The following is a 15,951-nucleotide window of genomic DNA, read 5'->3' as shown; positions in this document are numbered from 1 at the left end:
TTTTTCGTTTTTAATGACGTCTGATCTTACATAAAGGTTTATATGGAAAGGGTAGCTGTGGACACTAAGCGCATACACTAACCTGAAACCTGTATATAAATAACTTAACCACTCCTGTGGTAAAGTAACTAACTGCAGAGCAGATTATACTATTGTACTGTCAAAGGTATACAGTGAAAATTTATAATCATATAGACAGATAAAAATACATATACCATGAGTGTCTAGTACAAATCAATTTATTATATCGGTCAGAATAAGTATGGATTAAACATTCAAGGATAATAAGTCTATGGTATAGACTGCATAAATATCTATAAAATTGTAAAGAAGGGTCTGTACAGATGGACAAATAGGATGCACAATAACTGCACAATCAATCAATAGTGGGACTAATACCGGTATACAACACAACATAAACACTAGTGAGAAAGCACAATATAGGTTGTGCACAGGGTGATACACTGAAAAGCGTTTTACTCACTCTGTATAAGGGGTATTAACATTGAACGGTCAAAGTTCCTATTGCATCCTGAACGGACTAATGTCGTGTGACTAATGTCACCTTACCTGGTGATCCCCACTTCACATCATGGTATCTATCCTATATGTGCGGTCCGCGGTCCTCAGGAAGGCAGATCTGCCACACGACATTAGTCCATTCAGGATGCAATAGGAACTTTGACTGTTCAATGTTAATACACCTTATACAGAGTGAGTAAAACGCTTTTCAGCGTATCACCCTGTGCACAACCTATATTGTGCTTTCTCACTAGTGTTTGTTTTATGTTCTATTTCATATCTATAGTGAGGTACGTAGTGCCTTCACTACACTCAGCAGCTACCAATATAACCTGGCCACCGTGGAATAGCGCATTCCCTTCCCATCTGTTTTTATAAAGGTTTATATGCAAATAAAACTACCATTAAGTGCTGCCGCTGACATTTAGTTTTTCTTTTAAGCCATTGCATTGTGTGTTCAGTGTATGCTATTAAGAATAGACTGTGTTGACTTAGTTGTTGAACCATAGCAGATTTCAGCTAATTAAGCTTTATGTTGAATACTATTATAATATGGTAATCCATATATATTTATTTATTTTCTATCTCCATTTTCAGACCTCGCACAGTGTAAATCAAGCTCTGGAGCAGTTTGTTAAAGCGGAACAACTAGATGGAGACAATGCATATAACTGCAGCAAGTAAGACTTAAGAAGGTCATCTTTGATTGTATAAAATGAATACTGATGAAAACATAAATTACATTGTGATCTACTGTAGGTCCATCTGTCATGTATTTTTAATGTTCATACTTTAATTTCCATATAGTTTGACAGTTTATGCAAATGTAGTTTTTACTTGGAGACCCAGTACTGCGTGGAGTGGAACTCTGCTCTGTTGTCAGAAGGATTAGAGTTTGATTATGAAAATCTGTTCTGTTAAGCAACAATTAAGAAAAATGTACTTTCCACCTGTGGCTCTATGGACCGTGCGATATAGAGCCTCCATTTAGACTAGTACTTTAAATAATTAAATATTTTATTTATTATTTTGCATGATGAGTTGGCATAGTGCTTTTCTGTTGTTGGTATACCTATGCCGATTTTTCTGTATGTTATTATTTTGCACTGTATCATCGTTGCAGTAGTAAAACTACTCACAGTGCCAGTAGTTCTGAGAGTATTGGGGTTTTTTTTCCAAAAACTAAACTGCTCCTTTCGGTTCATTTTGAACCTACAGATCCTCAACATGTATGTTCGAGTGGACAGGTTCAAGGTGGTATCATTGAGATCTGTCATCAATGGCATGGAGCAAGATTAGGTCATGGTTTCCATAGACTTCAGACGCTTGCATGTTCCAGTCTGAAAAGCGTCACCAATGGTTACTCATATTTGTAATTTAATGACACCATTTTCAGATTCTGGTTCTTTCCTTTGGTTTGGTGACTATTCCTGAGGTGTTCATGATTATAGCTGTCATGGCAATTCTGATATCTGAGGGAAATGTTATGGTTATCCTTATATGTGGACAATCTTTTCATCCAAGTCCCTGCTTCGCTTCAGGCACAGGAACATTTCTGTGAGGCAGTTTGGCCCACTGGAAATAACCTGTGAGTTACAGGAACCAATGCAGTTCGGGGGATTTAGCCCATAGATTTGAAGTTGCAATAATTTGAAATGCAAAACCCACCTGGGTTGGCATTTTTATGTAATTTATAGTATGAGGTTAGCGCTGTTATGTGTACAAAATCATCTTTTCAGTGTAGGGTGGTTTCTTTAATCCTTTTTAAATCTGGATTCCGTGTCTGGCATTGGGTCAGAATTTGTTTTCAGGGAACGATTGGTTCTCTCCATTCATTGAATGTTAAGGCAATAAAAATATTTACAAAAAAGACATTACAGTTTAGGAAAGCGGGTGACCTTCTGGTCTTCTATAATTCTTACAAAAGACTTGGCATGTATTGAAACAAGTGATAGCTGGATGGACCACTTCTGTAGTTAGACATGTGTACATTAGGGCAGGTAAGCCAGTTCCTTGCAATATGAAGGTACATTTTACCAGATCAATGAGCTCTTTGGGGGACCTTTTGAGTATCTATGGGGGAGATTCAATTAACCATGGTCACAGAGTGTTATAAAGGGGCTTGGGTAAAAAAGTGTTTCTAATTGAATATCCTCAGGCGATAAAGCCCGAGGCTGATTTCTCCACTCAGGGCCAATGGTTGTCCTTATCAGAACTTCAACTACAATGCCCATCCCAAATACTGAACCCCTTTGAATTTTTTCAAATTAGCCATTTTTTGCTATCTTTACCTTCTACATCGGTACTTAGGGAACTTACACCCTTTGAACACCTCTGTAAATATCGTCCCCTAACCAAAGCCTTGATTTCGCAACTTTATTCTATCTTCCTTGATGTAACCCTTCCCCCTACAAGATCTCATGAGATTGAATGGGAGAGAGATCTAGGCCCTCTTCCGGAGGAGGAAACATGGGAGGAAGTCCGACTCGGTATCGCTAAATGCTCCATCTCCACTAAAATTAAAGAAACCTCATATAAAATCTACTATCGATGGTACTATACTCCTGTGCGACTCCATAAGATGTTTCCCTCCTCGTCACCTGACTGTTGGCGAGGTTGCGGCCATAGAGGCACTATGCTACATATCTGGTGGACATGTCCAAATATTATCCCCTTCTGGGATTTGGTTCATGACCTTTTGAACTCTCTTGGAATCCCCGGTAACAAAGGACCCCTGGGTATTTTTGTTATGCTGCTCACCCCCAAATCTTCATACATTTTCAAAGAAATTATTTATGCATATTCTCTCGGCGGCCAAGTCCCTGATAGCCCTTAATTGGAAGAAACTTCCCCACCGTCTCTTCCTGCGCTTAAACAACAGATTTGGCATATAGCTGCTATGGAGGAGATAACCTATTACTTCCATGATAGAGGACACATATTTACCCAAGTATGGGCTTTCTGCTGAACATAGACCTCTGCCCCCATCTTTTTCTGAGGGATGAACACTTGCGGGGACCCATGGGTGGTAGCTGCAGACTCCTTCGCCTCACTATTTTTTTTTTTTTTTTATTTTTTTTTTTTCTTTCCATCGCTATTACATATTTACTTTTTATTTATTTCTCTGTTTAACCTGACACTTTTTATTCCATTTATTTATGTGGTCATTTTCCCCTATCACTTTCCCTTCCCAACTCCTTCCTCTCCCTCCACTTATCCCCCCATTACTTCTGTTTTGCGATCAATATCTTTTATTCAAGTACTTATTTGTATTAACAATTTGGTCATCAATTTATATCTGATGTCACTACTCACAGACTGTCTTATATCTTGTTTTTTTTTTTCTCTAATTGATTTTGCAGAGATATTTGACATTTGTATTGTATTATTATTCTACTGTCAATGACACAGTTCTGATGTTTATTTTTCTGTTATGACTGATCATCCAAAATAAAGAATTTGAAAAAAAAAACCAAAGATGTACATTTTAGTTTTAGTAGCTTGACACTAGATAAATAAAGAATTTTGTAAAGTAAAGCCAGAGGCTATCACCCCCAATAACTTTACGGGGCTAATTGAATCTCCCCCTATGTCTGGTATCCACCTTTTTCTTGGTGCATAATTTTCCCAAATTTTACAAGTTCAATACTTTTCTGCCAAAAATAACAAATTTTGTTGTAAAGTAGTGTGCACCTCTGATCATATACACCCATGCAGCAGTGTCTCACATTAGAGTGAGAACAGAGTTTCTCTTTCATCCATAGATACTCTGGAAACATTGGTGTGTAGAGATGCAGTCCCTCCAGAAGTCCATAGGGCTCCACAGGGAGACAATGGGGTGTGTAGGTGGGACCTGGAGAACCAGACACCAACAGCAAAGCTTTTCAATCCCAGGATGCTCCGTTCCTTCCCCCTATACCCCTCCCACAGCCTGAGTGCTAATCCGTTGAGTTGGTGTGCGGCAGGAGCTGGATCACCATTTTTAACAGTGGGGCTGCTTCAAGCAGCCCAAACTTATTTTAATTATTTATTTTTATTTCTAGTGTTTTGACTACTGAGCAGCAGCAAAAGACTGTCTGCGCTGCTGCGCCATCACTCCTCTGCGGTACCGTGACACCAAGCACAGGCGGGGCTCTGAGGGGGACTAGCTAGCAGGCTCCCCGGACCCCAAACTGCAGCCCGGAATCCAGGGGACAAGTAAGGCAGACCCCGCATCTTTACGCAGTCTAGCCTCCGGTCTCAGGAGACAGACCGGAGGTGCTGATGTGGACACTGGTGCGCCCATGACTCCACTAGACCACCGGGGCATTAATTTACTGGCGCAGGGCATATTTAGGGGCCAGGAGACCCGGTTATTAACGTCAGCACTTGGGGAAGGCGCTCTCCCTGCAGCCTTTCCCCCAGCTCAGGGCTCCATTCCACTGCGGTCAAGCTGTTCCCTGAGCTGCTCCTCCCTCACCCTCCACCCCCTCAGAGACGTGCGGCAGCCATTTTCTGCTTCACAGGTCTCCGGGAACGCTGGGTCCAGTCTCCCTGTATCTCTCCCACGGGCTAGGTTATACAGCGCTATATCCTACCAGCCACTGCGGTCTGTGTAGTGAGATTGTAGTGCCAATTACAGAAATATAGTGGGTTTTTTTCTGTGTTTGTATGTAACTTGTGCTAGTGCTGATTTCTACTTTCTATACTGTCCAGCTTTTACCTTTGCCTTTATTCTAATATACCATGAGATACTAAAGTGTAGGGGGTTCATTGTACCTCACATCTCCTCTATATTTGTGAGGGCTATAACATAATATATAGCGTGGTTGCACACTACACTGCGCCATATTACACATACTGCAGGGTGTTCACTGCACTGTGTATCATATTGTGTATTTTACTATTCTTGTGGCTATGTCTGGCAGAGAAAAGAATAACAAGCAGGCTGATACTGCTGCTCCTACTCAATTTGTCTCTGGTTTCTTGTAAGTCCTACTCAGCGGGCTTAGCCCCAGAGGACCTAATTTGGTATGGTATTTGTACTAATTGTACCACAGCCTCAGCCCCTGTGTCTCCTCCTCATGGCCCACCCTGGGCTGCCTTTTCTCAGGTGCTGGCAATGATTGCGCACCACTTAGCAGTCCCCGTGGTACCCCCCCCCCCCCCTCAATAGATTGGCCACAGCAGGTACTCTCTGCAAATCCTTTGACTCCCCCATGGGTAGACGTACCGTCTACCTCAGTACAGAGTTTGGCTAATACCTCTACAGTTTTTCAGCCAATGCTGCAAAAGGAAAAGCCTTTACTTACTTAACATACTAAACGTGCTGTGTTATCTTCCCAGTCCCCCCAGTTAGCTGATTCTGATATTCTGGGGAGGCAGAAGACGCAGACCTCTCTCACTCTGACTCCGTCTCTGGAGCTACCCACTAAATTCAATATACATGCTCTTGTGAGAGCTGTAAAATCTATTTACAAATAGAAGAGGAAGAACCCGCTCCTAAGGAAAAAAACATTTTTAAACGACAACAGGTAGTTTTAACAGAGTTCCCCCACTCTGACCAGCTATCTGATCACATGAGCGAAGCATGGAATGTGCCCGGTAAAAAGTTTCAAATTCCCAAACGTTTAAGTTCCTTTTACCCTCTTCCAGCTACCGATCGCACTAAATGGGATTCTCATGTAACACATCTGATTTAAGAATGCCACCTTACTCATCCATACTGCAACCTCCTTGAAGGAGATTTATAGAAACTTATCACAAATCCATATACTCTTACAGGAGCTTTTACTCGTCTTGCTAGGGCTAAGGCCTGTGTGGCAAAAGCACTGAGAGTTAGGCAGAGGCCCTAGGAGAGACATTTCTCCCTGGTGCTTCAAGGGAACAACGATCCTACATATCTCACATTAGAGATGCATCCTCCTACTTGGGAGAAGCAGCTATGGATACGGCTCTCCTGGCCTCCAAGATATCTGCCACTTCGGTAGTGGCCCATCGTATTGTTTGGCTCTGTTCCTGGAAAGCTGATTCAGACTCAAAAATGGCTCTGGAGTCTCTTCCTTATTCTGGGGATATCCTATTTGGCCCAGAATTATAAAATTGTGACTACTTTGGCAGCTTCCAAGACGGCGTTCCTGCTCTCTGCTTATAATACAAAGCCTTGGACGTCATCCTTTCGGTCCTTTCGCCCTCAAGGAAAAGCTAAGGGTCAGTCCTCTATCAGCCAAGGCCTCCAAGCCTAGGGCTAAAGAAGCCTGGCTACTAAATGTCCACCTGCCAAGTTTGAGGCCAAGCCTACAGCCTAATGGGGCGGGCCTCTCCTTGGGGGCTGCCTATCCTTCCTAAGCTGACCCCACCCCACATGACCTCCATCGGACCCAAGCAAGGCCCTGCTGCTCCAAAAAGCCATTCAGTCCTTACTGAATTCAGCAGTAATAATTCCAGTCCCCTCCTTGCAAAGAGGCAAGGGCTATTATTCTACCTTTTTCCTGGTTCAGAAGCCTGGTTTAGAAGGGTTTCATTGGGGAACCTCAAATACCTGAACAAGTTTATCGGGGTGCCCAGGTTTTGTATGGAAACACTACGCTCTATTATCCTAGCTATGGAGCCTGGGGATTTTATTTTGTCTCTGGACATTCAGGATGCTTACCTACATGTACCTATAGTGCCTTTTCATCAACAATATCTCCGGTTTGATATCCTGCAGCAGCATTACCAATTTCAGACTCTACCGTTTGGCCTCTCAACGGACCCTTGGGTCTTTACCAAAATCATGGCAGTTATGGCGGTCTACCTTTATCGTCAAGGGATCAGACTACGCCCGTACTTAAACGACCTCTTGCTGTTGGCCAGCTCCCCAGAGACTCTTCACCACCATCTGCAGGTAACAGTTGCCTTCCTACCAATGCACGGTTGCCTGATTAACTGGTAAGTCTTCCCTGACACCTTCTCAAAGAATGGTACATTTAGGAGCACTCTTGGGCTCTCAGGTTCAAATAATCTTCCTAACAGACAAGATCTTATTAACACAACACTGAGTGCGCAGACTGCTCTGCAGTCGCCGAGTGTCAATTCACGCTGCAATGCAGATATTGTGATCAATGGTGTCCACCTTCATTCATGGAGGAGTTCGTTCAGTTTCACTCCAGGCCTTTACAACACCTGATCCTCTCCAGGTGGAACGGGCTACCCCATCTACTTCGATCCCAGACGATGGGCCTTCCCCCGGAGGTTCACTTGTCCCTAATCTGATGGCTACAGACATTCGATTTAGACAAGGGTCGACCCTTTTGGATCCCGGACTGGGCTCCCCTCACCACGGACGCAAGCCTCCAAGGGTGGGGCGCAGTAACCGGCCAGCATTTCTTCCAGGGCCACTGGACCCCAGTCGAGGTAGGGTTAATCAATGTCTTGGAACTTTGATCCGTCTACAGAGCTCTCACTCTGGCTCAGGATTTTCTTCAGTGCAGGCCAGTACAAGTACAGTCTGACAACGCCATGGCAGTGGCCTACCTCAATTACCAAGGAGGCACTCTAACTCAGGCAACAATGGCAGAAGTGTCCCACATTCTCACATGGACCAAACGCCATCTCCGCAGTATTCATCCCGGGAGTTCTCAATTAGGAAGCAAATTTCCTCACCGTCACAATGTGCATGCAGGAGAGTGGTCTCTACATCCAGAAGTCTTTCAGCTTCTGGTGGACAAATGGGGTCTGCCGGAAGTGGATCTCATGGCCTCAAGACACAACAAACTTCCAGTATATGGAACCAGGACAAGGGACCCCGACGCAGCCTTCGTGGATGCATTAGCAGTGAAATGGACCTTCCATTTGACATGTCTTTCCCTCAATATCCCTGCTTCCTCGAGTTCGTCTAAAGTTCAAGCAGGAAGGGGGCACAGTCCTGTTGATAGCCCCTGCTTGGCCCAGATGCCATTGGTACTCCGATCTTCAAAGTCTTTCCATAGAAGTTCCTCTTCAACTAGCCAGTTTGTCTTTAACGGCTTGGCTCTTGAGACATCCCTCCAGACAGCTAAGGGATTTTCCAGCTCTGTTGTCCAGACCATGCTCAGAGCCCGTAAATCGGCCTCAGCCAGGATTTATTACAGAATATGGCATACATATTTCCAATGGTGTGCTCTGAGAAACTATGACCCTCAAGTTTTTAAGGTGTCTAGAATTTCTTGCCTTTCTTCAGGCTGGATTGGATCTAGGCCTCCGCCTAGCATCTCTGAAAGTGCAGTTCTCTGCTTTGTCCATCCGGTTCTAGCGCAGACTTGCTCCTATACTGGATGTTCACACCTTCCTGCGAGTGTTCTACGTATACAGCCTACCTTTGTCCCTCCTGTGGCTTCATGGGATTTGGCAGTGGTGCTCCAAGCACTTCAGGAACCTCCATTCGAACCCCTGAAATCGGTGGATGTCAAGTCGCTCACTGCGAAGACTGTTTCCTCTGGCTTTAGCATCTGCCCGTCGGGTATCGGATTTAGGGGCGCTTTCATGTCACTCCCTCTTTTTAATATTTCATCAGGACAGGGCTGTTCTTAGAACATGCCTGGGCTTCCTTCCCAAGGTTTTTTCTCATTTCCACCTAAATTAGGAAATTATGGTTCCGGCCTTTTAATCACCAGACCTCTCGGTGGAAGAGGCCTCTCTGGATGTCGTCCATGCTCTGAAGGATCTACGTGGAGCGTACTACCTCCATCAGAAAATCGCACTCCCTCTTCGTCCTATATGGGTTTCACAACAAAGGATGGCCAGCTAACAACTCTGGCCAGATGGATTCGCTTGACTATCTCACAGGCTTACACACAGACTAGCCTTCCTGTGCCAGCCACAGTATTTGCTCATTCTACTCGCTCTGTGGGTCACTCGTGGGAAGCCCAGTGTGGCGACTCAGCTGAACAGCTATGCAAGGCGGTCACCTGGTCTTCTGGCCACAGCTTTCTTAGGTTTTATGCCTTTGATACATTTGCCTCTCAGGATGCTTCCTTCGGGCGCGGGTTCTCTTCTCAATTCAGGAGCATCCCCCGCCCTTGAACAACTGCTTTGGGACATCCCCATTGTCTCCATGTGGAGCCTTATGGACCCCGAGAAAGAAAAGGAAAGTTATGGTAAAACATACCTTTTTATTAACTTTCTTCGAAGTCAATTGTTCCACAGGGCACCCGCCCTGACACACCTGGCTTCTATGGGTTTCTTTTCTTGGTCACTTGTTTGCTTCTCTGTGTGAGAGTGTGATTCTTTAGTGTACCAGTCTTCCTTCTCTCCTCTCCTGCCTTGGGCTTGTTAACAAAACGGAGGCTGTAGACTGGGTATAGGGGGAAGGACCGGAGCATCCTGGGATTGAAAAGCTTTGCCGTTGCTGTCCGGTCCTCCAGGTCCCACCTACACCCCATTGTCTCCCTGTGGACCCTATGGACCCTATGGACTTCGAAGAAAGAGAGTTAACAAAGGTAAGTTTTACAATAACACTCCTTTTTTTTCTAAAGTGTCCGCCAGCCAGGTGCTGATATTTATGGCTGGCTGTTACTTGATTTTTATTTTTATTTGCTACTTTTTACATAACCAACCACCCCAGTTCGTGAGCAGGTACTGTGCTCTGTACCTCCACCTACTTGCTCCCAACCTGTTATCCTCTCTGGGAGGGACCTTTTTAACTACCTGTGCCAACACTCACCGGAGGCACAACTTTACAGGTAAGTGGCTGCGCATTTATTCAGGAAGAAAGGAGCATGGAGCCTCTTAGTCACAGGCAAGCTCCAGGATCTGCCAGAGATGAGGGGAACAGTGTCCCCCATGCCAGGGGTTGGGGCTCATGGGACTGGAAGTCATTCTCACTAGAGCCACAGGGTACAGCATAGGTTTCCAAACAGGACCTCTCCCATGCAGCACCTGGCAAGTCGGCTTGGGCTCAAGGCTTGGCAAGAGCTTTGCAAGGTTTTGTTCATGTTTCCACTTCCTTGAAAAGGATTATGGTATCTGAAACCACATCTAAACCATGGAGGTGTCCGCTTCAGTCTTTTTTTAATGTGTCAAACTATGTTTTCCTCGCAGGAGGAAGGCGAGGTGGCTGATGCCTTTTGATCATACGTTTCCTCATATACTGACAAAGTTCAACAGAAAGCACAGAGAGTCTGATACCCAACAGTTCACAGTTTTAAGTGAAAAAAGAAAGACTATTTCTCCTCTTTCCTCTAAGTTTGAAGAGTCAACATGAACTAAGCATGATACATATAAGGAATCCCATGGTTTACAGACTGTTGACCTATTTTTTGTAGTGAGAATGCATGAGGTTGGAAACTAGATGCTTCCATCTCTCCCCTACCTAAGACTACAACCTTCCTGATGACTAACGCTTTTACTTTGACTGCAGAGATGGCAAATATTATTATCCATACTGAAGTCTGTTTTCATTGTAGCAGGATACTCTTAGACCCATCTTGAGTATTGGCTGAGGATTTGAAATCTGGAAGACCGAGATTTGAATTCACTACCACTGTTGGAGCATCTTTGTAAGGCCGGCTATCGGGGGATGTTTCCTTTTTCATGCTGAGCTCATTGGGGTTAGGATGTCAGGGAGAGCGTCCTTGATGCAAAAGTGCTGTGGATTTCCTATTCTTTGCTAGGGAAGTCTTGTTCTGACCTGAACTGGACAAGCATTTTTTTTTTTTGTCTGTTAATGTCCCCAGTCTGAAGGGCCCTAGGTTTCACTCTTCGATGTTTTAATGTAGGTGAAGTCAGGTCTGCTGAGGATTAGCCACTGCTCCTTTGTGGTCAGTAAGGGGGGGAAACCAGCATGGGATACCAAGCTTCTAGATCACAAGATCTCAGGCAGATAGCCAGTATAACAAGCAGGTCTCCCAGCCTTGAATTCTTAGTTAGGAGATCCTTACTGCTTCTTTTCCAGGTACTTTACTTATATTCCACCAGTCACCTGGTTGAGTATAATCGTTTCTTGGGGATACATTGCAGGTTCCTATATTCCCCACTCAGAATATTTTCATCACCAGCCTTCCTGGAGACCAAATAAACGGTTTACTGTATGGTAAGCCACTCAGTACTTCTAGAGTAGTTGTTCAAGTCCCAGAATAGCAGAAGGAATTGGGGTTTACTCACATTTCTTCATGATTCAAAACACAGGCTGGTCCTTTTTTTTTTTTTTTTTTTTTTTTACCAATTTTAAACCTGAAATTTCATCCGGATTCGTGTGGACAAGTTCAAAATGGAGTCCGGGAAGTTGCTAATCAACAAGCTCTAACTTATGGCTTATTGACAGTACCAAGGGTGTTAACGGAGATCAAGGCAGTGATTATTGCCCTTTTGAGATCCAGTTGGATGGCTAGTATTTCTCATATGCTAGTCAATGCAGACTCCTTACTGCAAGAGCATATTTTTGAAACTGCCCAGACCTTAGAATTTTAAGGTCTGATACTTAACTACAAGATATCCAACCAGACTTCTTCCCTGGGACTTACCTGAAAAAAATAAAATACTCTTCTTACAGTGACGTGAAAGTCCCTGTTCTCTTTTAGACTAGTGCCTGTTCACTTTTGTATGAAAGTCCTAGTCCCCAACTTTGAGGTGGTTCAGTTTGCCTTGGGGCCGGGAGACCGTCACTTTTCTGTATTGGTTTCCAGGGTCTTTGGACTCCAGATGAGTCAAATCAGCCGATGAACACTCAATGATCCGATGTTGCGCTATACAATGCAACTCAAACTCCTCCTGCTGCATTACCATATTACATCAGAATCGGGCCCGCTGTACATAGTGGCAACAGGGCCTTTGTCCAAAAGACCATGTAGTGCGTAGGATAGGTGATCTGGTCTTCCATAATGCCCAGAAGAAGTTGGCTAACTTTCAAACAGGACATAGCTAGGTAACTTAGTTTTGTAATTTGCCACATTGGTCCTTTGTGACAACAACAGTGGGTAAGCTGAGTACTTGGATTTGTAAACTGAAGACCAACATTTTTGCACCCAAAGACACCTGTTTTGTACAAGGTGCTGCACTCTGCTGCTTCTGGATATACCTACCCATAGAGACAGCTATGGGTCATGCCCAGTGTTTAGTGTCCCCCATGGATTAAAGGGAAAATACAGCGCTGAAATCCTTTTCAGTTGAATGAAGGTTACTGGTTGCCCACCCTTTTACACTGTTTTGTTTGTTCGTCATTATTCAAATTGCTGCGGTTCTCATTCCTGTTGGAGAATCCTTCTCTCACACACTTCATCTGGCTTCCCTAGAAGAGGCCGCAGCAACCCCTGGTGGCATAGAACCTTTGGAGGGAGATTTAATGTGCCCAAGCTCTGCCACTATATCAGAGTGTTTCCACACATTGGACTCTGAGCAAAGGATTCAACATCATGTCTCTCTTTTTGGTTTAGTTTGTCCTTCATTGTTCTCTGAGACTTGGTTAGAACTAGGGGTGTGCACCGGCCACTTTTCGTGTTTTGTGTTTTGGTTTTGGATCTGGATCTTTCTTCGTGTTTTGGATCTGGATTGGTTTTGCCAAAACCACCCTTCCGTGTTTTGGGTTCTGGGTTTTGTGTTTTGGATCTGTATTTTTTTGAAAAAAAGCATAAAAACAGCTAAAATCACAGAATTTGTAGGTTTTTCTGCTCCTATGCTATTATTAACCTCAATAACCTTAATTTCCACTCATTTCCAGTCTATTCTGAACACCTCACACCTCACAATAGTGTTTTTATGTCCAAAAGGTTGCACCGAGGTAGCTGGATGACTATGCTAAGCGACACGAGTGGGCGGCACAAACACGTGACCCATCTAGGAGTGACACTGCAGTGGCAGGCAGGATGGCAGTTAGAAAAACTAGGCCCCAAACTGTACATAATGCAAAGAAAAAAAGAGGTGCAAGATGGAATTGTCCTTGGGCCCTCCCACCCACCCTTATGTTGTATAAACAGGACATGCACACTTTAACAAATCAATCATTTCAGCGCCAGGGTCTGCCACACAACTGTGGCTGAAATGATTGGTTCGTTTGGGCCCCCACAAAACAAGCTGGCAATTAATGTGTCCCTGCACAAACTGGCTCTACGGAGGCAAGATGTCATCCTCATCCTCCTCATCCACCGATTCCTCACCCTCTTCAGTGTGTACATCCTCATCCTCACAAAGTATTAACTCGTCCCCACTTGAATCCACCACCACAGGTCCCTCTGTACCTTCTGGAGGCTGGTCTCCCTGGAAGAGCTGATAATTCATTTTGATGAACATCATCTTCTCCACATTCTGTGGAAGCAACCTCCTACGCCTTTCGCTGACAAGGTTCCCGGCTGCACTAAACACTCTTTCGGAGTACACACTGGAGGGGGGGCAACTCAGGTAAAATAGAGCCAGTTTGTACAGGGGCCTCCAAATTGCCTCTTTTTCCTGCCAGTACAGGTATGGACTGTCTGACATGCCTACTTGGATGCTGTCACCGATGTAATCCTCCACCATTCTGTCAATGGTGACAGTATCATATGCAGTGACAGTAGACATGTCAGAAATTGTTGCCAGGTCCTTCAGTCCGGACCAGATGTCCAAACTTGGTCCTGCCTGCCCTGCATCACCGCCAGCGGGTTGCTTAGGATACCTAAGTTTTTTCCTGGCAGCCCCAGTTGCGGGAGAAAATGAAGAAGGAGCCGTTGACGTGTCACGTTCCGCTTCAGCTGACAGTGTGTTCACCAGCAGGTCTTTGCACCTCTGCAGGCTTGTGTCGGCCGGAAAGAGAGACACCACATAGGCTTTAAACCTAGGATCGAGCACGGTGGCCAAAATGTAGTGGTCTGATTTCAACAGATTGACCACCCTGGAATCCTGGCAAAGCGAATGAAGGGCTTCATCCACAAGTCCCACATGCCGAGCGGAATCGCTCCGTCTTAGCTCCTCCTTCACTTTCTCCAGCTGCTTCTGCAAAAGCCTGATGAGGGGAATGACCTGACTCAAGCTGGCAGTGTCTGAACTGACTTCACGTGTGGCAAGTTCGAAGGGCTGAAGAACCTTGCACAACACGGAAATCATTCTCCACTGCGCTTGAGTCAGGTGCATACCCCCTCCTTTGCCTATGTCATAGGTGGATGTATAGGCTTGTATGGCCTTTTGCTGCTCCTCCATCCTCTGAAGCATATAGAGGGTTGAGTTCCACCGCGTCACAACCTCTTGCTTCAGGTGATGGCGGGGCAGGTTCAAGAGTGTTTGCTGGCGCTCCAGTCTTCGGCACGCAGTCGCTGAATGGCGAAAGTGGCCAGAAATTTTTCGGGCCACCCAAAGCGTCTCCTGCACGCCCCTGTCGCTTTTCAGAAAATTCTGCACCACCAAGTTTATTGTGTGAGCAAAACATGGGACGTGCTGGAATTTGCCCAGATGTAATGCCCGCACAATATTGGTGGCGTTGTCAGATATCACAAATCCCCAGGAGAGTCTAAGTGGGGTAAGCCACTGGGCGATGATTTCCCTCAGTTTCTCTAAGAGGTTGTCGGCGGTGTGCCTCTTACTGAAACCGGTGATACACAGCGTAGCCTGCCTTGTAACGAGCTGGCGTTTCTGAGATGCTGCTACTGGTGACGCTGCTGCTGTTGCTGCGTAAGGTGATACATCTACCCAGTGGGCTGTCACAGTCATATAGTCCTTAGTCTGCCCTGTTCCACTTGTCCACATGTCCGTGGTTAAGTGGACATTGTGTACAACGGCATTTTTCAGGACACTGAGGACACTTTTTCTGACGTTTCTGTACAGTCTCGGTATCGCCTGCCTAGTGAAGTGGAATCTAGACGGGATTTGGAACCGGGGACACACTACCTCCATCAATTGTCTAAATCCCACTGCACTAATGGCGGATACCGGACGCACGTCTAACACCAACATAGCAGTCAAGGCCTCAGTTATACGTTTTGCTTCAGGATGACTGCTGTCGTACTTCATCCTCCTCGCTAAGGACTGTTGGAGGGTCAATTGTTTAGTAAAAGTAGTGGTGTTCCTACTTCCTCTCTGGGATGATGAACGACTCCCAGCAGCAGCAGCAACAGCAGCAGCGGCAGCAGTAGGCGTAGCAATGCAGGATCCTCCGGAGGAATCCCGGATAGGAGAGTCAGTCATGCCAGTGATATGGCCTGCAGGACTACTTCCGATCCTGACTAAGGAGGAAATTGACGAGGAGGGAGTTGACGGTGTGGTTTGCAGGCGCTTGGATACAACAGGACAACGGGATTTAGGTGTCCCTGGACTGCTTACGGTCTGAGCCAAAGTTTCTGAACTTGACAGTAACTTTTTATGAACGCGCTGCAGGTGCCGTATAAGGGAGGATGTTCCTAGGTGGTTGACGTCCCTACCCCTACTTATTTCACCTTTACATATGGTACATATGGCAAGACAGTTGTCCGGATTTGGATAGAAATATTGCCAGACCAAAGAGGTGGAATGTTTGGTCTTCTGCCCAGGCAT

The 15,951-nt window shown here is 45.2% G+C and overlaps 1 protein-coding gene across 3 annotated transcripts in view; it reads left to right on the top strand.

Moving 5' to 3' along the window:
* Positions 1–15,951, top strand: part of USP42 (ubiquitin specific peptidase 42) — an 84,118-nt gene that overhangs the window by 47,192 nt on the left and 20,975 nt on the right. For all 3 annotated transcript variants that reach the window (XM_088451855.1, XM_088451857.1, XM_088451856.1), the window contains one exon: positions 1,120–1,202. In XM_088451855.1, the coding sequence (XP_088307981.1) occupies positions 1,120–1,202 (83 nt within the window). The remainder of the gene's footprint in view (positions 1–1,119; positions 1,203–15,951) is intronic.

This window comes from Taudactylus pleione, unplaced genomic scaffold (genome assembly GCF_031769625.1).
Source record: "Taudactylus pleione unplaced genomic scaffold, aTauple2 ptg000032l, whole genome shotgun sequence".
In the NCBI taxonomy this organism is placed as follows: Eukaryota; Metazoa; Chordata; class Amphibia; order Anura; family Myobatrachidae; genus Taudactylus; species Taudactylus pleione.
Note: the sequence above shows the minus strand (reverse complement) of the source record. Positions and strands in the feature narration are given on the sequence as shown.